A 25,662-nucleotide genomic window follows, 5' to 3' on the forward strand; every position below is an offset into this window, starting at 1 on the left:
AGCCCGATACATGTTTCTTATGTAACATTTTTAATGCCACATCTTTGTCCAAGGCATGTTTTAATGCTCTTTAATTAGGGAGTTCCCAGCTTTATTCTGAATCTGACTAAGCATGATTCAGAAATCTTTCTAACAAGATAGACTTGATCACATCACTCCCTTGCTTATGTGCCTCCAGAAGCTGCAGATTTTTTAGGGCGTGGCTTTCTAGCTGCAGCACAGGGACACGGCTCCCCCTTCCTCCTACTCCCCCTCACCCAACAAAGTATAACGCCTGAAATCACAGGATAAACATGGCTTATATTCCTGCAATATCAGTATGACTCAAAAGTATTAATTCAGAAATACTGTTTCTGTTTGAAACAAACTCAAATAATTAGGGAGTAGATTGCAACATTTACATGATTTTTTTTTTTTTTTTTTTTTAGATAAAATACAAGCCTTCAAGGAAATTTTGCAGTTCTGGCAAGGCTACTTTATCCTTTGCCCACACAGTCTTCAGGATACATAGTCATTCTCTTTCATGCTAGCATTGCTTAAGTGGAAAAGTTTAAGCACTGATAACTGGCAAAAAAGTCATACTCCTTGGATAGCTTTTCACAATCTGGTTTTCAGCCTCATGCCTTATGCTTGTTTCTCAAGTCTCAACTCAATGTCATGCCCTCTGTAAAGTGTTCCCTAATAAAGACAAGCTCCCCTATCTGTCCTCCCATTGTGATTTGTATACATCTCTATTACAGCATTCATCACATGTGTTTTTATATTCCCAACTCAACTATAAACGGCTAGAAGACAGGCCTGGAGTCACAATTATTGTACAAGAGGGTCTGGGATGTACAGGATGCACTATAAATGTCATTGGGCTGTATTAGGCTACAGGACCCCTCAGTGTACCCACCTTCAGAGAGAAAGAACCCCATCTGTGTTCACCAGCTAAGGACCAGACTTCCACAGGAACAAATACAGTCTTGTGCACTCCAGGAAAGCTTCAGGGACTTGGGAGGTTAGAGCCAACATGAGATAGTTAATTGAGGAGCTGTGGATTAACTGGGTGAAGTCAGGGAAGGTAGTGAATGAAGTGGAAATAAGGAATTAAGATTTTAGCTTGTAGTCCACCTGAGAAGAATTTGAAAAACTTAATACCAAAGACCATTTTGTTTTTCCCTTTATTTTGAAGCATTTTGTCTATTACTGTCATGCATTTATTAAATCGCTTTACAATTTTTATACATTAAAGGTATGCTTTATGTAATTTTCAGTGGGAGATTTTGCCCGGCATAAGGTAATCAGTGGTACCACACTGACTTTATCTGCTTTCAGACAGAAGCAAAGGTAGTTGCCATTTTTGTTTAGTCTGTCAAGGGTTAATGAAGTTAAGTTTCTGGCTTGCTACTGAGCACCTGAAAATTTTTAATTTTTTTCTTGGACACAACTGCACTGACACCCCTGAGAGTCTGGGCCACCCAGGTTGGGAGCTTTTCTGCTCCATACCTTTGGGACTGGCCTGGTAACAGGCTGCCTTCTGTCAGAACCAGGAAGTCATAGGGACAGTACTTTCTGCCCATAGTTTCTCAGTCTTTGGTAACTTTAATTCTTGGGACTACCAGGGTATTTGCCATTCCCTAGGATACCAGATCGTTGTTTTAAATCTTAAAGGTCAGTTACTTTTACTTGCAGATTATCTGAAAGGAAAGGTTTTATTTCAGGTTTAATTAATGCCAGGATACATTTGAAAGTAGAGGCTTTGTGCAAATATGCATATGTTTCACATATATTTTTAAAGTACTGTGCATTTTGGAAATTTAAGTATAATGAGTGTGCTGTTCTGTTGCCTAAGGCTGAGACATCAGTTAATGACTTTGCTAATAGTGCTTGTTAAAGAAAAATCATAAACTTGCATAGTTCAATATGTAAAGATACAATTGGTAGTAAGGTCAAAGGAAAGCCTGTTTTAAAGTTAAGATCATCCTGATCTCACAATTGCCGAGATGAGTTTTTACTTGTCAGAAAATATTCCAGATATCATATAAGCTTATTTCCTGATGATTTAACACCAGACTCAGTAAATATACATAGCAGTTACTGGTTCTCAGAAAACTCCGTTGCTATCTTTGGTTTCAGCTGGTTTTACCTCAGCAGTGGAAAGGTGGGTGGGAAATGATCTAATTGCTGCTTCTCGAACTTGCATATGCATTTGTACTGCCTGGAGATCTTATTAAAATGCAGTTTCTGATTCTCTAGGTCTGGGATGGGGCCTGGAATTCTACATTTCTAGTAAGCTTGCAGGTAATTCCATCACTGCTGGCCCCTGGATCACTCTTAGAGTAGCAAAGATTTAGCAAAACTCCCTTCCCCCATCTACACTTGAGTTCAGCTTTATCCAGGTTCTAAAATTTGTTCTGCCTTGAGTCTGTCATTTTGTATGACTTTGTGGGGTTTTGTTTTTGTTAATTTAGGAAGTTCTCTATTTCCCATTGGTGATCACAACTCAGAGGTAGTAAGGACTCTGCTGTAGAGCAAAAGAAGGGAATTTGGGCAAAATCCCACTGGACTTTAGTTGACTTAGTCCAGAATCCGTCGTGTGTTTCTGGATTGAATTATTAGCAGTAACAACCATTTGTGCAATAGTGTGCTCAAAATGGGCTCCTAAAAATAGTAGTGGAGGAGAAGTTAGTTATTTTGTAGAACACGGCAAACAGCTGAGAGTTGTGCGTCCATGAGGGCATCCTCTCCAACTCAGCAACGCCTGCCAGCACTTCTGCTTCCAGACCTGCCAAGAATGGTTTGGTGGGATCGTGTCTGACCTGCACAGATTGTCCAAGCTTCAGACACTGTTTTCAAGTGTTCATGGTGACTCGGGTGTTCTGTAGTTCCCATGATCTCACTTGCTAGTACTTTCAAAGGACCTGAGCTAAGAGAGTGGCCAAGTAAACCTGTGTTAACATACATATCTCACCTTCTGCTGGAAATTAATAGACAGTTCTCTATTCGGTTTTAGCAACAGGAACAAGATCCTACCAACTTGTATATTTCTAATTTGCCACTGTCCATGGATGAGCAAGAACTTGAAAATATGCTGAAACCATTTGGACAAGTTATTTCTACAAGGATACTACGCGATTCCAGTGGGACAAGTCGTGGTGTTGGCTTTGCTAGGTAAGTACGCTGCCCTGTCTTCTTGTCAACAACAGTAACTCTGCTGTGTTTCCTTGAAAATAAAAATTGAGCAAGAAGAGAGAATTTAAGCCAGGGTTATAGGAGCCAGTTGTACCATGAACTTAAATTATGCATAAAAAATGGTTTGCATTTTTCCAAATCTTTTGGAAGCTCATTAGGATTCTTGAACCTGAGGACACTAAATATTTGGTGACTTAGGGCAAGGAAATACCACATGAGCAATAGTTCCTCAAGTATGTTTCCTTAATAATTTGACTAATTAGATCAAGATGCCTAAACTTCTTAAAAACAACAATCTCAGGCTCCTAAATTTCGTAAATAAATTGGTATTTTTGTCTCATTAGATGGAACTTTGGTTCATCATCAATAAGGTCAGTGAATTAGATTTTTAAGTGAAATATTTCAAACACTCAGAAAAGTACAATAGACACCTGTCTAACCACCAAGTGTTACACAAATTGTAACATTTTACAGTTTTTGCCGACATTTTTTTTAAGAAGTAAAATGTTGCAGATATCTAAAGTACCCTCAGTCCTTCCATCTTATTTTTATCCCTTCCTCCCCAGAAAGGATACTTCCATGTAATGGTTAGTTTGCTTCCTTTAAAAACCTTGAACAAAAGAAGCTTTGGTTTTTGACGTAGTTGCAATCTGAAAGCCTGCGTACAAAAACTGATTTTACATCATTTAGCAACCTATTAATACTGTGCAGTAACCGATAATGTCTACATGTCTTAAAGTATTGACTTTGGTTTTGGAGGGGCAATTAGTGACGTTTTACTTTCCTATACATTATCCTATTTGATGACAATCGCATCTACCACAGGCCTGTGAGATCAACAAAGCAAGCACTTTTCACTCTTTCACATATAGGAAAATTGAGTTAAAGAAAGGACTTTTCCATTGTCACAGGGCTGCCAAGCAATGAAGCAAGGTCTAGTACTTGGTTCTTCTGGCTTTCAGTCCATTACTTTTTCTGTTAGGCCAGATGATTTTATAATAAAACTAAGATATTCTACAGGTGGAAAGTCACCAAGGCCAGCATCCCCAGTGTGCACTTCATGGGTTAAAAGGACCCAGGTGAAACAGTGAAAGGCCCAGCACCATATGAAAATCGTCCCTCTGTGGGTGTTCTTCTGAAAGCAGATCAAGGACTTTCATTTCTGTATCCAAAGATAGAACCCAATTAAATTCTATTGCTTTTAAAAACTATTAAAAACCACCCATTAAAACCAAGGTGCAACTCTTCTGGGTAGTCCAGGAGTGTAGTGCATTTTGAGCAGATTATTCAGTGTTTTTTCCATTAAAGAAAAATAAATCAAAATGATTTAATTCCCCTGAAAGGTTTCTTAGGTGTTCTTAGCCACCTGCAGATGTAGAATAAGTTGTTAGGCTCCATCCTTTAATTCCTCCTCTAAAGCCAAGATGACAAAGAAGGTACATAATTGACTTCACTAATTTAATTTTAAACTTCAAGCTAATGAGAAAAACCTGTAAGACACATCCTCTGATTAATACCAGTTCTTATCGTGACTTTTGAGTCTGTCATTTTTTTGAATACGTAAAAGGAAAGACCATCTTTAAAATGACCAGTATCCCAGCAGCACTAAATACACTAGTATTTTAAACTGGTATTTTTATTTTTAATTCACTATCATGACTAACAAAGCTATTGTGTGTTGATTATCAGTTTTTCTACAAGTGGGAAAAAATTATACATTTCCTATGCTTGATATTAAGCACTCTTTGTATAATTTATTTCTTTTATGATTCTGAATGTACTGTGTGGTTATCAAGTTTTTATTTTACTATGGAAGCACACAAACAACAGTTAAATAAAAGATAGAATAAACCCACTTTTTCCTATCATTCACATTTTTGTTAGTTTTCATTTGTATCCAATAAACATATAGGATTGTATTCATGTGTACAGAACAAAATGAAAACTAAGATATCTCTGATTATTTACGTGTTTTATTTTTATGTATAAATAGGATGGAATCAACAGAAAAGTGCGAAGCCGTTATTGGTCATTTTAATGGAAAATTCATTAAGACGCCACCCGGAGTTTCTGGTATGTTGTTTGTCTAAAATTGTATCAGTAGTCTTTTGTTTTAGGATGTGGTGACTCTTATATCAAGAACAAAGAAACTCCTCCTTTAGCTCTTTAAAATTTATTTCTTTGGATCTACAAATAAGACTTCAAAATTCACTTCTCCCAACTGTTTAAATATGAATGGAAGCATAGAGAAACAAACTTATGGTTACGGGGTGGGAGGGGGTATAAATTGGGAGACTGGGACTGACATATACACACTACTATATATAAAATAGATAACTAGTAAGGACGTACTCTGTAGCACAGGGAACTCTTCTCAATACCCTGTAATGACCTATATGGGAAGAGAATCTAAAAAAGAGTGGATATATGTATATGTATAACTAATACAATTTTCTGTACAGCAGATACTAACACAGCATTGTAAAGCAACTATACTCTAATAAAAAATTCTTTTAAAATTCCAAAAAAATGAAACGTAAGCTTAGGGGGGAAAAAAAAATATATATATATATATATATATATGTGAAGCAGACCCAGTGGTAAGGAGGTGTGTGACTTGCAGGGCATTCAGAAGCCACTCCTTCTTGGATGAGGAAGCCGTCCTCTAACTTACCTCATCACCATCCTCAATAAATATTCTGTCAGTCCTATCCGTTGAGGACTGTGGTACTTTCCACCCCAGCTCCCGCCTTCGTTCTGGAAGATGTCAGCATGTGTTACCCCTCCCCCTGGACTCAACTTCTGTGGCCCCTCCATCCACTCCTCTGTGGCCGCTTCCTCCCATTGCTCTGCCCCGTGTTGTCTTGACCAAGAAAACACTGCACCTCAGGAGCTTTTCGTTCCAACATTACACCCCCTCTTACTCCCACTAAACCCGGTCTGAAATACAGTGGGCTCCAGCTTGATCAGACCCTCAGCATCACTGGTCCTCACTCAGCCTCTCACCCTTACCTAAATAGCAATTCTCAGTTTTCACCACCCTGCTCAGCCCTCTCCCTACACTGCTCCCACACCCCAATCCTAAGGAGATGACTTCACTTCCCTTTAATCAGGCTGTCCTATCTTGCCCTTTCAACAGCTTCCTCTGCTGCCGTTGGGTTACTGTCTGCATAGCGCCCTGAGGACACCCACCTGTACGGCAGCATTTAGCATGTTTACATGTGTCAGTGCACTAAACTAAGCTCCTCGAAGGCAGAGACTGTTTTCTTATCTTTCTGTTTTCATGCCTAGCTCAGTACTTGAACCATACTGTTCAAGCACCAGTAACTGTTTGTTGGTTTTGCATAAATTTCACTTCGCTATTCACCAAGACAACACTACCTATTTGCAAGCTAGAGTGCAAGCGGCTGACCACAATCTAGAAGACGTTTCCATTTGTGCATGTGTAACTAGTGTTCAGTATTTATTCTTCTGTAGCTCCCAGGTTCCATCTTTAACTGGATGGCTGATGATTATGATTAGGGATCCACTTTACTTTTCTGTATCCAGGTGAGTCTCACTTCATAGAGAATCTATTTATAAGTGTGTGCGACACCACGGACTAACTGCATCCTTTAATACCAAAATCTGACAGCATACAGTTTGCATGGCTGTATTTGAGCTTGAGCTAAAGCATAAAATACGAGGCCTAGAAGTACGCTCTTCCAAGGAACTCAGCCTTGTGAAAGAGCTTCCTTTTCTGTTTTTTAAGTCAATTTTGTTTTTCCATCCACAACACTTGAGTTGAAAGAAAAAAAAAGAAACGAGAGGGGAATGTTTTTACCTTACAACCAAGTAAAGACAAGGGAGAAATTTCATACGTGGGAGGCTTCTGTCAGCCTTGCCCCGTGGGGCCTTCCAAGGCCCCTGCACACAGCTGCCCCCTGTGTTCACCTCGCTTTCCGTGCCATCCTCAGCATGGGCAGAACCCCGAGAGTATTATATTAGTCCCTTCGAAGGGCTGCTCATCCAACCCACCTGTGACCTCGTTACTTTCTCAGCTCATTCGTGCATGCAACAAGGAGATTTCGAGAAGGAAAAACACCCCAGCACACATTTGTTTTGATGTTGTATCAAAGATAAGATCTACCAGCTCCCTGAATGAAGTAGATCTCAGGGTGTCACGAATTGAAGTTGGACCGTTTCCTTTTTTCTCCAAAGGACTTCATGGTTGTGTCATTTAACTGTTTTCTTTGAAGTAGGTGTGAAGACTCTTGGTCACACCCATTCTAGGAAGAAAAAGACCTTGTTTTCCAAACCACACGCAAATAATTGTAGGATTCTCTGCACCTTTGCAATGAATAGCTTCTTCCAAGTAGTGCTAAGTGTCAAAGCGAGCATATGAACCAGATGGGTTCCTTCTCCATGGAGAGCATCCGGGCAGGGAAGACAACTGTGCAGTCAAGCTGTTCTCTTTATTCTGAACCAGGACTTAACTTTATGCCATTTTCTGGGGTTTGATGATCTCTCACATGTTTTAGTCTTGGTTCCCAACTAGACTGCATGTTCTTAGAGGCAAGGGCTGCGTTTTATATTTTAATTTTGCGGTAGGCACCAAAAGCCTGTGCATCACCCTATACCAGCAGAGGTCACCAAGCGGTTTCCAAGAGCATCTTTCACATAGAGCTCATCACAAGAATCGTGGCTCTTTTGATGACCTTTTTGGATAGCTTTTGCCTTTAAGTGAGGTTGAGCTACTTTTTGGCAGGAGTTTGAAACGTACAATGCGGGGTTGGGAAGCATGCTATTCCAGTGAACCCAGCCTTTCCCCAGAACAAGTCTCCAGTGGACTCGAGAACCCACAACGGAATTTGAAACCATTTTCAACTTCTCCGGATTGTTTTTTGTACACACAATACAAGAACTATCTTTGACTACCTGTCTGTTTATTAGATGCTGCTATCTCCCTTCCAATTACCTGAATGGCTGCTGGCACATGGGTTTCCCCGTGGAATGCATATGATTATTTTCAGTAGAACCAGATGAAAAACAAAAATATTGTCAGGCAAGGGTAAACTGAATGGGCCTCCACTTTAATGTTTAAATAATGTAGGCTCATTGCTAGGCAGACATAACATTTCATAAATACAGTCAGAGGATGGTTTATTTAATGATGCAAGTTGTTTAGCTGGCATAAGCAGAATTATCCAGGATGGTTTGTGTCAGAGTACTCCGATTCTTTCACGACTGGCGATTTGTCTGTGACACTGGAGCCAAGTATAGGAAAGAAACCTACATTAGACACAGTCCCCAAAGACACTTTCTTTTGAGAACTGAAAAGAAAACGCATCGCGTGAACAGTGCGATGAACAGTAAACTGAACGTAAACTCATCGCGTGACACTCTTAAGAAAGTCTCTAGATGGCAAAGCAGAGAGGTCAGCTGTGCACATGAGTTGTCACTTCTCAGATGCCACCCATCCATCTGCCAACACACTCTTTTCATACCAGGGTGATGTGGCTGGGTTCCCCCATGCCTGGCATACCCCACCCTGGCCTGGGGCCTGGTACATAATGTAGTATATGTTTAGAGTTTCATAAAAATCCACTGTACCACATCACAATTTTTTATACAATCTGCTTTCTGAAATCACTTTTTAAAAATCTTGTGCTTTTGTGTCTGATGTTACCACATTTTCAAAAAGGCTTTATCTTATGGCAGATTCTTCAAGTGTACATTATAGTTTGTGTTAAAAAAAAAAAAAGTTGCTCAGAAGGCCATTCCTTCTGTCCTTCCCCCTACTCAGTCTCTCATTTTTCCCTGAAAATGTTGAAATATTGTCCTTTGTTTGGATTTACCTTGATTTCGAGTGCTAGCTGGTTTGCAGTAAGTCAGATTTGCTTGGAAGGACCCCAACAAGGATAAAAGAGGCAATGACTTCTTCGTGAGACAATCTAGGTGAATTCCACAGAGGTTTAAAATAAGTACGTCCCATTTGCTTGATAAAAATTCCATTATGGAGAAATAGGATGGTGGTGGTTTCCCGCACAGTGAACATTAGAAACGAGATGGGTAGAACTGGTGTCCAAATTAGGAGACATGCCCAAGGCAAAAACACTGTCACTCATGGCCATGATTCAGGGATTTGTCTGAAAAATATTCTTCCAGTACCTTCCTGGAAGAGAGTACAGTCTCCAAGAAGACTAATGCACATGGCATGTTAGCTGGAACTCTCCTAGGGCTGCTTGCCCTGCATCCGTTGTTTCTGCCTCTGTGGGAGACACGCACGACACACACACCCCATGGACAAAGACCACGTGTATATTCAGTGCTGCAGGAAGCAGTATGGTCACATCTCTCTTTCTGGACCTCTCCATGACATGAATGGAGTCTGCCCTCGTGTGCTAAGGGCAGAGAATTTTTAAAGAAAAGAAAGAAGTGTCTTTTCACTGGATATGTGAGCGCCTTTGAGATGCCCAGTAGTGTGCAGGCATCATTCTGCCACATCGCCCAAAGCTTTGCCTGTGTCGTGGAGGAGCTCCGTCGTGTCGTGAAGCGCATATGTGACTGCTGGCCTACTCCATCCAAAGACCTCAGCTTGTTTTACATCTACTTTCTGTGTTACTTTGACTTTTCAGACTGGGTACATGCCCAGCAGGGCTTGAAAACCGCTCTTATATTCTGGAACGTTCTGTGTATAGGTAAAATTATTAGGGCCTTGTCCTATGCCAGGAGGCAGAAAAGCTAATGTTTAGGGGAAAAGTTACAAACCTAGTAAAAAGCCTGGAAATCTTTCAAGGGTTTTTATTGCCCGTTTCATTTCCCGAACGTTTGGCTTAAGCATTATTAACTCTGTTAAAAACAGAAACGTTTGGCAACTCTAGGACAAAAGAAATACTTGAAAACATGTGGAATGTTCCTGGTACCTTTAAGACAATGTGATCATACCTTTGGGATCGTGATGTGTTCATGTCTCTCTCACCCAGTATGTACAGTAGAACAGAGTCTGAATGCATGTATTGTTGAGATGTTCCCTCCAAGAGCTGGAATCTTATGAGTAAATCATTGCCATGAAAGCACAAGTGCTGGAACCATCCTGGGAGGCCAGTGGGGTGAGGGCTGTCTTGCAGATCCAAAACTCCAACTCATTCTCTACCAAGGAGGGAAGTCTGGTTTTTAAAAAGTGACAAGGGACTTCAACTAGAAGTGTGCCATTGTTTGTTTTAGCTGAAGATCCTTTGAGTGCCGTGCCAGGCTTAGGAGGAGGCTACCTTCAGGCAGCTGTTACCACCATGGATCACACCCAGCCTACAGCAGGCCCCCTCCAATCAGTTTTACACCTTTCCACTATCAGGTTCTGCCAGAGAGGAACAATAAATAGTGGAGTAAGATTTTATAAAAGCATAAGGATCTTGGGTGGAAGATGTAGGTGTTTCTATGAAAACAGTTTTCTAAAAGGCATTTGCCAGTAACTTCATCCTTAACTACAGCTTGAACATTTCTTTATTCTATGTGAAGCCAAGGCAGCAACTATAGCCAGCTCTTAAATCTCACAGAATCAAATTCCAGGGAAAACAGGCCAGTCCCTAAAAATGCTTATAACTTCTGAACCAGAAGTTCCTCTCCCGAGAATTTATCTTGATAAGTCAAAGGTAAGAGGAGGGGCCGTAGCTCAAAATTTGAACTCCTCCTGTTGTCATAGTGATAAAATAATAGTAACTAATATTCACTGAACTGTTCTCTGCACTTTATACATGTTTATGTATGTTAATTGTAACAGTCTTTTGTACAATCTTAAGTACTCTTATTATCCCCATTTCACAGATTATGAAACCAGAGACGTGCCTGGAGTCACTAGCTAGTAAATGGCAAAACCAAATTTCAAACCCAGAGAGACTAATCTAGAGCCAGTATTCTAACCACCATAGAATCTGACCACCAATATTGCATGGGCACTGGAATCAAAGAGATAAAAAAGATAACACACACAGATGTTCATACGGTGTTAGTTATATTGGCACTGGAATCAAAGAGATAAAAAAGATAACACACACAAATGTTCATACAGTGTTACAAGAACAAAGAAACTATACATGATCCCTTTTCAAACAGAACATTATGTAACCATTAAAGAAATGAAAAAATTCTATAACAAGGTAGAGAAAGGTCCACAATGTAAATGGTAGAAGAAAAGGCCCTATCATTGCAAAAATGAAAAATATAGACTTAGAAGAGTAGTAAATATAGAATATTAAAATATTTATGTTGGAGTGATGGGGAAGTATTGCGTTTTTGTTTTCTATTTAACCTGGCTTGAATGTTGTTTAACCATTATTTTACTGATAAGTAAAGCTGAGTGGGAGATGGAACTACTCTATCTGGGTCAGGAAAGGAGGAGAGATAGAACCTAACAGAGCAGGCGCGGGAGGGTAGGCATCTGCAGAGAGAAGCCGGAGCTCTGCCCTGTGGTAAGAGGACCGCAGGGTTTGGTTAGAAACAAATAGGGAGCTGAAACAGGAAATGATGTCGTGTACACAAAGAAGGGATTGTATTTATTGGATCCTTAGGTTGAAATTTTTAAAAGAGCCCTGGATAGTTTCTTGCATGTCCTTAGTTGAGGGGTCTTGAAAATAGCCAACAGTTTCAGAAAGAAAGCTAATTACGGTTGCTGAGTGGACTACTTTTCTACAACTGATAGAAAAGCTTCTATCAAGGGCAGTTTATGTCTTAGAGACTGTTGATTGGGATAAAATACTGCATAGCTAGAAAAATGGGAGTTTGGGAGTAGCAGTTCCTCCAGCTGTTAGAACTTGGTGAGGAAAAGTTTCACTTTGTTACAAATACAAAGAACTCATAGTCCTCTGAGCAGTTGGATTAGATAAGTGAGGAGGATGTCTGGGAGGTCTAACCATGAACTACAGTGCTTAGTCAAAGCAGGCATTCTAGAAGTGATGCTTCATGAGGGTGTCCAGGGAAGACAGTTGAGCGCAAATTACTGTAGAGTTTGAGCTTCAGAAGATGGGTAGGGACACAACTTGGTAGAGATGTGCAGTGAGGCATCGTGGGCATCACCCCTATGGCTCACAGTCCCTTAGGAGGGACTGTTAGTGCCACGTCAGGCATTGGTAAAAGATCATCCCTGTCGAGGGCACATTGGAGAATCCAGTAATGCAGTTACCTTAGATGGCTCTTAAGAGATGCCCCTCCAAAATATCAGATCAGTGCTTGCATGTGGCACTGCCTACTGAAGGCTCTACCACAGTAGTTAAGCTTCTGGAGGTACATGTTCTTGTTGGTTCTGATGAAAAAGAAAATAACTTCTCTGTCTTGGCTAGTAAGGACGAGAATCTGACCTGAGAGATTTCACAAGACATCTGAGGCACACCCTTTACAAACCCCAAAGATCCTGATTCATTACGGGAAATTCAGCATAGAATACTTTGCATATTTGGCAGAAACAATCAATAAGGGATAATTTTATGAAACATTATATCACAAAATTTTTTTTTTTTGAGGTACGCGGGCCTCTCACTGTTGTGGCCTCTCCCGTTGTGGAGCACGGGCTCCGGATGCGCAGGCTCAGCGGCCATGGCTCACGGGCCCAGCCGCTCTGCGGCATGTGGGATCTTCCCGGACCGGGGCACGAACCCGTGTCCCCTGCATCGGCAGGCGGACTCTCAACCACTGCGCCACCAGGGCAGCCCATATCACAAATGTTTTTGTTAGAACTCTTTGCAATTATTGTTTTGGCTCAATAAGGTGAAGAGTTACTAATCTAGAAAATTACCATATAGAGGATATAGGTTGACGGTTAGAAACTAATTTTTTTTTTTAAGGTTAATATACCCAAACTTACCTGTTGATCACAGTCATATTACTAGTATTCAGGGCACGTCCTTTTCTGCGTGTCAGGCCTCCTCAATACCTCCCTTCTACAAAGAACAATCAAGGAGGCCACCTGAAGGATCTGTTCTGTAGAAAAAGCTGACATCACATAGCATCTCCCAGTCTTTAACCTGGAACCCTGGATATTAGGCTCCAAATGCAAACTAGAGACTTCCCTGGTCGAGTAAGCCGCAGCATATGCCAGTCGAATAAGGAGCTCTCATTTTGTAACAATCTTGCGCTCACTTAAAATAAGTGGGCCATGACACAGATCTGGGTATGTAAGTTTGGTTTTCGATTCAAAAATCTAACTGAAGTCCTCTGACTCTTGCGCAATCTAATGGTAACATAAATGTCTTAAAGAAATCTTCACATAGTTGCTTTCCTGGCACACATGATACAATCTTTGTAATAAATAGGTTATCAAGAATGCTTAGGAATAAGCTGTGTCTCATGTCATCCAAGTTCAAGGAGCGGCAGCTGTAAAAGAAATATAGCTGTTCCTGTGTCAGAAGTGTTCCACTTCTGCCGGCATTCTTATTAAAAACAAACATTTCAGTAAACAGTGCTCTGACCCATAAATGGCAAAATGGCCTTATAAGATTGGGATGCTCTCGTCCCCATCAGACTGCAAGAACTATGAAGTAAGACCCTGTTTTATTCACCACTGTATCCCTAGCTCTTCACACTATATCTGGCACATAGTAGGCACTCAGTAAAACTTTCAACTGCTAAAGAGACCAGAGAAAACTGTAATAGAGGGAAGAAGCTGTTAGAATTTTATATTGCGTCACACACACGGAATACTGGGGTATTCCTGTTCCCCAGAAGCAAGGAACCAACATCTAAAAACTGTGTCATTTCTACTGGTTATAATTCTTTAAAATAAGAAATTAATTTTCCTAAGATACGGGATACCTGCTAGTAGTCAAACTGTTGTAGCTACTTACCTTTTTGGTTTTAGAGGAAGGAAAATATCTTAATGACAGCACAAAATCATGTAGCAAATGTAATTCATTTTTGAAAGATTCAACTACATTCTGTTCCATTTGTTTCATTTTAAATGATATATTTGCAAACATGTCATCGCTCACTTTATGTTTACCTCCTCATTACACCGTTTTTAGCAGGCTTGATTGTTGCCTGAAATTGCTTTTTCTTTGACGGAGCTTAGTGTAGATGAATGAAAATGTGTTGGAAGCACCTTCCCACAGGTAGGGAAGGCCTGTTTGGCCTCTCAGCAAATGTGCAGCCCTGGCACTCGCCAGGGATGGCTACCCAGCTGCTTCCATTCATGCCTGCCTGGGCAGCCCCGATGAACTTCCAGAATGAGTCCGGCCTGGTCACCTTCTTTCTCTGCTAATAGAGGAAAATGGTGCATTTGCATCACTTGCTGTGCCAAGTAAACTTTTTTTAATTTGAATTTCAGTCTAGGCGCTCGTCCTTATAATGCCTCTAGATAGAAGCAGTTCCCCAAAGTGAAGCCCCACAAAGTGTCAGCACCACAGAGTTTAATCTCTCTCTCTTGTTCCACAAGGTTATGGGGAGGTAGATTCCTAAAACCTCAGACATCATTGGAGAAAACATTTGATGCCATAAGGACCTTTCTAGGTGGGTGGAGAGTGAGACCTTGTTTCCAAGTTCTCAGTTTGTCCTTAGAAGTCAAGGATGAGGCATCCCCGGCCACGGCAGACAGGCATTCTCCTTCCTTCCACTTGAATGCGGTCTTCTCTCGGCCTTCATTTGCATCTGGCCCTGAACAGCCCACTTGTAGAATTAAAAGCATCTTCAGGGGTTAGAAGGCTCTCTTGTTTCACTGCATCCATTTACTTTACCTTCTGTGATTGTTAGTGAAGGTGGAAATTTCCAAAAGTCAGTATCTTTTTTTTGAAAAGACAGAGAATGTAGTTTAGGAATGTAGTATTTGGCCCCTGGCCATCTTCCTTCACACCCGGTTTGCCTTAAATGGAAGAATGGAAGTTCCTTGTTCTGGAAATCGGCGGGTGGGGGAGGTGGAGGAGTCAGAAGGGAAGCCCGGGGCATCTCACCAGACACATGACACTTTTGCTCTCACCTCCTGGCACCCGTAGTACTACAGCTGCCATTCAGAGAGCTCACATGCCAGCCTGTCCCTCTGGAGCGGTTCACACCAGGGAGAGGAAAAAGGAGTGCCAAACCGTGGCCCCGACAGCCTCGAGGAGGAATTGCAGTTGGGTTTTGGGTGCATTTTGTGTTTCGGCAGAGGAGTATTGAGAGGCACTGTTGCTCCCACCCTGTCATTAGCAGGTGGGTAATAGTGCTATAAAATAAGAGGTGAATTAGGATAATAAGAGGCAAAGGAGAAAGGAATAAATTTTCCACAAGTAATATTTTTCTCTTCATGGTTATTGAACTTTGAAACAGAACTTGAAAGTAGTAATCATGGTTCCACGGTAGACAAAGGACAGAATGTGAGAGCCAGACAGGAAGGTGTGATTGTCTTTATTACATTAACTAGAAACATACGGAAACAAGCACAGCTTTGAGGAATACACTGTTATTTTCATTCAAGAAAAATTTTTTTAAAAAAGGAAAAGTCATGGGTGGCCTACTATGTCATCGCCTTTTTTTTTCTTTTCTTTTTTTAACTAATTAATATGTAGCCCTGGTAAGAGAGTCTGTGCATCTTATACGTCTTTTGCTTTTCTTTGCTAGTTTCTTGGGATCATTTTTTTGAGGTAGATGCATAGTAAAGCAACACCAAGTGGGACGATTAAAGGCCCAGAAAAACCTTTAGGGTGGGCAGGTGTTTTCAGCTGTCTCACAACAGCTGTCTTCCATGTTGTATCCCCAAAATAAACAAATAAGACCTATTTGTATTCATTCATTGATTCAGCCAAGATGTAGAAAGCGCCTGCAACATGCCAGACACTTACTTGGGCACTGGGAATAACAGGGATGAACAGAAGTCACAGCTCCCACGGAGCTTCCACTCTAGAGGGGAAACAGACACCAAACAAATAGCCACACTCACAAAGTGTGATAAATGCTCTGAATAAAAATACAGTGTGAGCAGTATAAAGGGGGGCTTGTTTTCTACTGGAGAAAGTGAAGACTGCTCCGAGGAATCGTAATGGAAAGCTATGGGAGCATTTTTAAGTGGCGGAGGGGAGGGTGACTCAATCCTGTTCACATTTGAAGATTTACTGAAATGGAATTAAAGAGGGCCCAGAGTGAAAAGAAGAGTATCTAAACCTAAAGAAGTACAGAAGTGAATCCAAAAATGCCTTTGCTTCCTCGAAATAGCTCTTGAAATGTTTCATTACACTCTGGTTTGAACATCATAACTAATATATTTTCTGTACAGTATTTTTCACCAGTGGATCATCTCCTAAGGGTCTGAGTAAACTTTTGCCTTGAAGTATTCTATCCATTCCCTTAGAGCACCAACACTGCTCCTATTAAAAAAGAAATTCAGGGACTTCCTGGTGGCACAGTGGTTAAGAATCCGCCTGCCAATGCAGGGGACATAGGTTCGAGCCCTTGGTCCGGGAAGATCCCACATGCCGCAGAGCAACTAAGCCCGTGCGCCACAACTACTGAGCCCGCGTGCCCTGGCGCCTGTGCTCTGCAACGAGAGAAGCCACTGCAATGAGAAGCCTGTGCACCGCGGCGAACAGTAGCCCCGCTCGCCACAACTAGAGAAAGCCTGCACACGGCAACGAAGACCCAACGCAGCCAAAAATAAATAAACAAACACACACACATGTATATTTAAAAAAAACAAAAGAAATTCAATTACGTTTTGTCACTCGTGCACACGTAAAATTTTGGTTTCCTGTTATTTTTCCCTGTTTATTCAGCTCCTACAGAACCTTTATTGTGTAAGTTTGCGGATGGAGGACAGAAGAAGAGACAGAACCCAAACAAGTACATCCCTAATGGACGACCGTGGCATAGAGAAGGAGAGGTGAGACTTGTAAGTCCTCTCTTGAAACTTCCGTGGGGGTGTATGATCATGAAAGCTACGTGAATGGTTACACAAGCAGCATCTTGACTTGGCCTCCACGCTTCTAGAATAGGTGCCAGGATTAAAACTTTATAATCCAGATAATGTCACATAAAACTCTTCCCGGTGTATACTGTGCTAAGAGTGGTGATTCTCCCAATGGACACATAGATGATGGAAGCAGCTGTGTTTACCAGTTAGCTACATAAAAAGTAAAAGAGCATTTTAAATTGCTGTAAGAAATGCACGAGTGGTTTTTTCCTCTAATGTCACGGTTTCTTAGGTTTACATTTTAAATTATTCAGAAATTACTTGAAATATTATTAAAATAAACAGTATATTTGTCATTGAGGATTTTTTGCCTAATAATAATGGTCTTTAGGAAAAAAAAAACTCAATTTCTTAATTAAAATGTTGGCCCATCATTCCCCCATATTTATCGTAAATGGATTGTTCTTTTGCTTTTGTTTTTTTACGGAACATACTGGTTCAAGAATGTCTAGGGAAGTGCCGTCCAGTAGAAATGTTCTAGAATCTGTACTGTCCAATGATGATCACTAGCCACTTAAGGCTATTTATTTGAGCACTTGGAATGTAGCTTGTATGGTAGAGGGACTCAACTTTTCATTTAATTTTAAATAGCTGCCGGTGACTAACAGCTACCATATGGGACAGTGCCGATCTACAGCTTAATTCTCGTGTTGAGTTTATAATTACATTTGTCTAACGGAAGCTCTCAATTTTATCAACTACTACTAAACTATCACTGTTTTATGTTGCCATGACTCTGAGAAATGGAATTTTTAATTTGTGCCTTTGCAGATGAATGTTCTTTCCTTTCCCATAGGCTGGAATGACACTTACTTATGACCCAACCACGGCTGCTATACAGAACGGGTATGTCATTAAGATAAATACATAATGGCTAGAGGGAAAATGTGAAAGTGGAAAATATTAGATGTTTGTTCCGTGAATGATTCTATTTAAAGGATTACTTAATAAAGGCTTTTGTGTTTGTTCTAGATTTTATCCTTCACCATACAGTATTGCTACCAACCGAATGATCACTCAAACTTCTATTACACCCTATATTGCGTCTCCTGTATCTGCCTACCAGGTTTGTACCTTCAGGATTCATCACGAGTACGACAACTTGCCGACCTTGAATCACTGCTACATTTTTATGTGTCTTAAAATTTTGAACATCTATAGTGAAATTTTAAGTCAAATGTTATGCAGCTTGGATACCCAATTTAGAATCAGCTGCTTTTTATGTGACAGAGTGATTTACTTTTATGTTTAGGAGAATGTGCAACGAGGGGAAATGGTTGTCAGTTGTCACTCCTTGAAACCATAGCATTTTAGAATTGGGATGAACCCAAATACTTCCTCCACAACAGGCCCTGCTGCTGGACACCATGTGTCCCAGAAGTTGAAACGGAAAGAGAATTGCCGTTAGGTAAAATACAGACTAGGTGTGCACCCTTGCCTTTGTTAATTTGTCAGCAGGAACCAACAAAAGAGCAAGTAAACATGTTAATAATAAAGATGTGTCTCTGTTAGGTAATGTGAAATGAGCAATGCACTGAGATTTGAGGCCAAAAAAGAGAGGTGACTCCCTGTTTATGTTATTTTGTGAAGAGGCTTTACCCTAAACTCCCAACTTAGAACCAAGATCTCATTAAGCACCTTATTGTAATGTTGATTTGGTTTTATTGCAGGGGTAGCTCCTATTCTCCATGAACCCCATGGTGGTGCACATGTACTTGTCCTCCCGTATCAGAGTGCCTCTCACAGGGTTGCCGCCTTGGCCCAGACAGGGGCACTCTAACGGAGTCAGTTACAGACATGGGAATACACTTTTGTTGACTGTTGAGATCCTGTGTGACTAACTAAACTAAACTTCTGTGTATTCTTGTTTTTAAAATAATTGAGTCAGTTATTGGAGCCCTGGTTTCTGGGGGTAGGGGACGACAGTAATAACTGTGTTATTTCACTTCTGTAAGCCTCAGTTTCCTCATCTTTAAAATGGGGATAATAATAGTTTCTATCTCATAGGCTTATGATAAGCACTAAATGAGATTATCTATGTAAAGAGCTCACCACAGTACCTGGCATATCATTAGCACTCAGTAAATGTTAGCTATGATTATTATTATCATCCTTTACATCCAAGATTAACTGGCTGGTAAGAGTATATCCATTCTGCTTTTTTAAAATAATGGATTGGTCAATGTAAGCAATATCATAAAGGTGGTTCTGTCAAAAAGCATAAAAGTAGCTCTGGATAACAAAGAGAAGAGATTAAATGCACTAAAACTGGAGTTGTAAAGTAGCATTCACAGCCTCCCTCGGCTTCTAGGTTCTTTTCACTTCCTTTCTTTGAGTCGTCACTCATTTTCTTTTATCTCTCTGGGTTGTTAAGTTACTGGTGCTTCAGTCTGCTAGGCATAGCACTCACTCATTTAATGCCTTTTTAATGATTTTGAACTTAAGATTTCTATGTTTTCCTTTCCTGTATGAGATTCAATGAGATCTGCTCTAGTGCATTTTCCCTAATTAACAATTCCTATATCTGATGTTGAAAAGTAGTCTTCTTTCTTAACTATCTGAACTTGGAAACCTCTTTATGTATACCACTAAAAATAGGGACAAGTAAGCTTATTCTCAGACAAATGAAAGATTGTGCATATTAATTTGAATGTATGCAGCTATAGATATTTACAGCTATGAATGCTTCTCCTCACCACCTTTTTTTCTCTCTTTAGTATAAAAGCAGTGAGCATTTTGGCCACAGAATTATTTCATAGAATAGAAAAAAATTAGGAGACCAGGGTTGTTAATAGATTTGGTAGACTTAACTGGAAACAGCATTTCATTACAAAGGTCTGATTTCTTCTCCTGGGCAATCTGTGTTTCCCTAAGATACATGTGGAAATTCATTCCAATTGCCTGGCACTCAGTGCCATTACCTTTTAGACTGATTCTTAACCCTATAAGTTCAGGAACCCAATGGGGTCAGCAAATGGGCTTTAAGTGGTCTGTGATTCTCTTAAATTGTTTTCAGAATGTTGCTTGTATGTGTGCAGTCAGTTGGGGGGAAAAGGTCTATTTCCTTCATCAGGTTTTCAAAAGGATTCATGACCCAAAAGAGGATAAAGAACCAATGATAAAGAGTTCACAGAACATAGATTATTATTCCCATTTTATAGTTAGGGAAAATTGAGGAATAGACATTGACAGCAGCATATTTGTTGCTTAAGAAAGAAAATTGTGTTAGATGTCATGGCTTCCTAACCCCGTAATGATATAAGCTATTAGATTATTAGGACCACTGGAATTATACCCAAAATGGGTGCATCTGGCCCAAATTGGGGTCTATAACGGGAGCTGCTCGCCTCCCCGTGATTTATTCAGTGAAGGCCTTGCACTCCTGTTGGAGCAAGCCTTTCTCTGCTAAACCACTATATGCTCATACAATTGGATTTGAGAAATTGGCATCTGCAAGAAACCACCAATATCCCGTTGGGGAAAGGCTGCAGTCCAGATAACTGAAATGTTAACAAGGCAGAAGCACTTAACTTTGGTCTGCCTTAGGTGGCAAAGGAAACCAGAGAAAACAAGTATCGGGGCTCTGCTATCAAGGTAAATCATAATACATTCTTCCCCCATGACTCTTCCCCATATCCTCTCTGTAGAACCTCTGAAGTTAACAGTAGCGGTTGAGATACAGGAGGGGTTTGTTCTCAAGAATTAGAGGCAAACTTATTTTGAAATCACATAGTCTCAGGAAAGCTCTGGGCATCAAGAAACGGGCTGATAGTCTTTCTCTGGGGTGGCAGAGACTACACATGCTTTCTTTCCTGCCACAGAACCTGACTCTCACATCTTACTTCTCGATCCAGAGGGTCTACTGTATAGATGCCCTTTTGACTGTAGATGTCAGGATCTAGTTACTGATGTTTAATTTCCTAAATCTGGATTTCAGATTTTTATGTTTTACACTAACTAGAAATTGTTGACTGCCAGACAAGATTTCTGAAATTTAATGTCCTGGGTATAAAAAGGGGGTTGAATTTGATTATTCTTTTTAAGTAAGCACATACTTTAAGGATTAGTTTCTAATAAGATGTGCTGGAATTAATTCTCATTCCTCTGTATTCCTAAAGCACCTACGTTCATATCTTGATTGTAATACTTCTCACTATTTCTTTGAGGAGTTTACTTGTTTATCTCCCTTGCTTAGACAGTAAACTTCTTGAGGGTGGGACCTATGTCTTCCTTTTTCTCTTTGGTGCTTGATACTCAGTAAATACTTTTTGAGTGGGCAAATGGAACTTGGTTTTAAATAATCATTTCATCCTATTCAGGGTGACCAGTTTGTCAAGAACTCTAACTGCCTTAATCTTTTTAATCATTGATAGTATTGTTTCCTTATTTTCCTTCTGTAGATCTTAACATGATTAAAAGAGCTCTAGAGAAATAGGTAGCACTCTAATGGAAATCAATGTTTCTTCCAAAATTCTTCCTTTTCCAGGTGCAAAGCCCTTCTTGGATGCAACCGCAACCGTATATCCTACAGCACCCCGTAAGTTTTTCATCTTCATGGCTTTGTAGTTTATAAGTAAGCTATGTATACGTTAAAAACCATTCTCTGGGTTTAAACCATTTGCCCAAAGATGGTGTAGGATTTGGGAGATTTTAAATATCAAATATGAGAATGAGTTCATTATAAAACTTTCACTCACCTTGTCTTAAATCGGTGGTTGACCTTAAGTCAAATTCGCAATCCATGAGAATTTAAACGTAGGAGATTGTTCCACTGAATTTTTAAATTTTAAAGTTTTTAAATTGCTAAATTTTTAACCATACTTAGGATGAAATAGCTCTCATTTTTTACATTCTGTTTAATGCAAATATAAAGTGTTCAAAATTGACCTAGAGTTTTTCATTAGTGTTAGCCTCTCCATGGAAATTATAAAAAAACTAAAGTAGTAACACTGACTTTGGTGAATAACAAAGGTGATTTCTTTAGTGACACGACCATGTGTTGTACTTATGTATATATTACATTTTTTTAAATTAAGTGAGTTACACTTCACCTTATTAGGTAGTATAGTTAATGTATTTTTCAGAGATACATAAAATCCAGTTTGTGGAATTAAAACATGGGTTTAAAAGTTGAAAAATAAAGGTGGAGAACAAAATCACAAAAAAGACTAAGAATGCCTAATGTAATAATCTAGATGCTTGCCATGAGGCGGCCACAAATTTGGCCTAAGCTTTCTACTAACCAGTGCAAAATGGGAATCTTAATAAGCAATACAGTTCACAGTACTTATAAAACGGATCAGTTGCTTAGGAAAAGCACACTGTTCTTGGCCTTAAAATGAGATAGGAATTTCTCTCAAGACAACTTCCTAAAGAGGACACTATGCAGTGTTAGACCAGGCATGTGAAACAGCAGAACAGGGACACATTCTGAACAGGAAGTTGCTGAGATGACTTTGAAGAAGCAGACAAAACATGTTTAGTTGATGACACAGGAGAAGAGCTCTCTGATGATATATGTATGTGTGTTGTGTGTCTGTATAAACACACACACGTGTGTTTCTACACACACAAATCTGCACACGTACACCCACACAAACGCCTATGGCAATCTGCATCCTGGTACTCTGTGCTGTCCTATTGGGGAATGCTGGAAATCAGCTCACTTTTCATTTGGGGGCTTCCTAGTACAGTCGCTCCTACAGATGAATGAGGAAGAGAAGCAGGAAGCTCCTTCTGCATATTCCAGGCTTTTGAGTCATTTCCATGTTACCACACACTTTTTGATGATGCACATTACAAATTTTAAAGGAAGAAATTTCATATGAAATATATTAATAACAAACTACTTCTGACATGAATCTATATCCTTTGTCGGGGGAGGAAGGGGTCAACTGTTAGAGACAGAGGCAGGCACATCTCTGAGTTGAACAACTTTGAGACAGTAGTGGTGTGTGCAGAAGGCTCCTACCTAAGGATTCATTCCTTCTCCCCACCCAGATTTAGACTGCCTGCAACCAGCATTAACGCACCTGCACACCAAGCTTTGCCCTCAATTGTGTATCAGTTTATCAGTAAATAACAGTGTATCTAAGGGATGAGTCAGATACAGTGATACCAAAAACCTAACATTAATATTTGTAGGGTGTATCAGAATAATTGCATCCTCAGGTAATCGGGTGATAGCAAAAGTGAGAGGAATGCTCTAATCCATAAGAATATTACAATTGGATAAATTAGAGAAAATGCAAAAATCCAGAAATAGAACTAATTGAATTTCATACACAATTAATGTACCATTAGGTAATCATTAAAAATGATGATAATGACAGCAAGGCAGTAAGGTAAATATTTATAATGGAATGTTAAGTAAAAAAGCAAAACCTAGGGGCTTCCCTGGTGGCGCAGTGCTTAAGAATCCACCTGCCAATGCAGGGGACACGGGTTCGAGCCCTGGTCCGGGAAGATCCCACATACCGCGGAGCAACTAAGCCCGTGAGCCACAACTGCTGAGCCCATATGCCACAACTACTGAAGCCCATGTGCCTAGAGCCTGTGCTCCGCAGCAAGAGAAGCCACCACAATGAGAAGCCCACGCACTGCAACAAAGAGTAGCCCCCGCTTGCTGCAACTAGAGGAAGTCTGAGCACAGCAACAAAGACCCAATGCAGCCAAAAATAAATACATTAACTAATTAATTAAAAAAGAAAAAAAAAAAAGAATCCGCCTGCCAGTGCACGGGTTCAGGCCCTGGTCCGGGAAGATCCCACATGCCACAGAGCAACTAAGCCCATGCACCACAACTACTGAGCCTGCGCTCTACAGCCTGCAAGCCACAACTACTGAGCCCACATGCCAAAACTACTGAAGCCCGCGTGCCTAGAGCCCGTGCTCTACAAGGGAAGCCACTGCAATGAGAAACCTGTGCACCACAATAGAAGAGTAGCCCCCACTCGCCACAAGTAGAGAAAGCCCATGTGCAGCAACGAAGACGCAACAAAGACCCAACGCAACCAGAAATAAATAAATTTAATAAATTAGTGAATAAAAGCAAAACCCAGGATATGAAATAGTTCATGTGCCCTGGCTGCAGCTCTGTAAAAACATGCAGAGGCCAGAATCTGGACAGTGCTACCCTGACTATGCTAACAGCTGTGTATTAGAGGCAGGCTGGGTTATACGGGTGGTTTTTTTCACCTCTCCTCTCTGTTTTTAACTATATTTAATTTTATTTTTCATGACCAGAATTTTTTCAAATGAAATAAAAGATTCTAAAATTGGATTATTAATCATATCTGAATCTGCTTCCCTCCCCTGGCACCAAATTGCAGTTGAAAGTTCTGAGAAACACTGAGTGAATGAAGAACGTGATCTTGGTCCTAGCAGCCTGACCTTGAATCAAATGACTATTTTTTTTAACATTTTTGAACGAAACACTGTATTTATAATATTCAATATAGTATATTGTTTTGTGGCTGCATGAAACATCAACAGTCATTTACTTTAAAAAAAAAAAAATAGGGCTTCCCTGGTGGCGCAGTGGTTGAGAGTCCGCCTGCCGATGCAGGGGACACGGGTTCGTGCCCCTGTCTGGGAAGATCCCACATGCCGTGGAGCGGCTGGGCCCGTGAGCCATGGCCACTGAGCCTGCGCGTCCGGAACCTGTGCTCCACAACGGGAGATACCACAACAGTGAGAGGCCCGCGTACAGCAAAAAAATTAAGCATTTTGTAACCTTGGCCAGCCAAAAGTAGTTTGCGTTTCCTGTCACACCCCACAGTTCTCCTGTGGACTAGCTTGCTTTACAGTTAAGTGAAAGTAAAGGGAGAGGTATTTAATAGAAGGATTTCTGTGAAGTGGGTGCTCTTTTAAAAAGTCTCAGGAAGCACAATCTAGACCATTTATAAGAAATCGTGACACCGTTTGCAAGTTTGAGGGGAGGTTATCTTAGCTTCATGTTCCTCAGTAAACTAAGGCATTTCCTTTGCAAAAGATGGTTCCAGAATCTGCACTCCCTCCCTCAGTTTGTCTCACTTCCTCTGTCTCCGACTCCCCAGGGTGCCGTGTTAACTCCCTCAATGGAGCACACCATGTCACTACAGCCCGCATCTATGATCAGCCCTCTGGCCCAGCAGATGAGTCATCTGTCACTAGGCAGCACCGGAACAGTAGGTGGCAAATTAATATCATGTGTCTCAGCAAACAGAGGAGGGTAAATTAATGCAGCCTGTGTCTTCCTTATCAATTATAGACTCTGTAATGTCAGAGATTATGTCTGATCCCCTCTCTCCTCCCACATTGCCTTTCACATAGTAAGTACTCAGATATTTCTTGATTAATTGATGAACTAAAAGTCTGTCCTCTGGCTATCTATCTATCTCTCCTTTATCAGAATCTAGCATCCATACAAGACCACTTCTAGCCCTAATTACTAGTATCGTTCATTCACACTGGCAGACCTGGTCTCATGAAGCAAAAGATGAAGGTGATTCATGGTAGTCAAGGCAGGGAATTTTTACTCACTTATTTCTTCTTGTATGGATTTTGGGGGCACTGAATCACAATCTTAGTACTGACTTATT

General features: G+C 40.5%; 1 protein-coding gene across 12 annotated transcripts in view; it reads left to right on the forward strand.

Moving 5' to 3' along the window:
* The window catches only part of RBMS1 (RNA binding motif single stranded interacting protein 1), a 212,148-nt gene that overhangs the window by 180,693 nt on the left and 5,793 nt on the right, over positions 1 to 25,662 (forward strand). For 6 of the 12 annotated variants that reach the window (XM_081241873.1, XM_081241869.1, XM_081241878.1 and 3 more), the window contains exons 5-11: positions 2,999 to 3,156; positions 5,171 to 5,250; positions 16,884 to 16,999; positions 17,877 to 17,926; positions 18,053 to 18,146; positions 21,567 to 21,617; positions 25,138 to 25,248. In XM_081241873.1, coding sequence (XP_081097999.1) covers positions 2,999 to 3,156; positions 5,171 to 5,250; positions 16,884 to 16,999; positions 17,877 to 17,926; positions 18,053 to 18,146; positions 21,567 to 21,617; positions 25,138 to 25,248 — 660 coding nt within the window. Of the gene's footprint in view, positions 1 to 2,998; positions 3,157 to 5,170; positions 5,251 to 16,883; positions 17,000 to 17,876; positions 17,927 to 18,052; positions 18,147 to 20,626; positions 21,496 to 21,566; positions 21,618 to 25,137; positions 25,249 to 25,662 lie in introns of those variants that run through there. The other 6 variants (XM_081241875.1, XM_081241877.1, XM_081241879.1 and 3 more) reach the window with 3 other exon arrangements.

This window comes from Mesoplodon bidens (genome assembly GCF_964165515.1).
Source record: "Mesoplodon bidens genome assembly, chromosome: 8".
Classification (NCBI taxonomy): Eukaryota; Metazoa; Chordata; class Mammalia; order Artiodactyla; family Ziphiidae; genus Mesoplodon; species Mesoplodon bidens.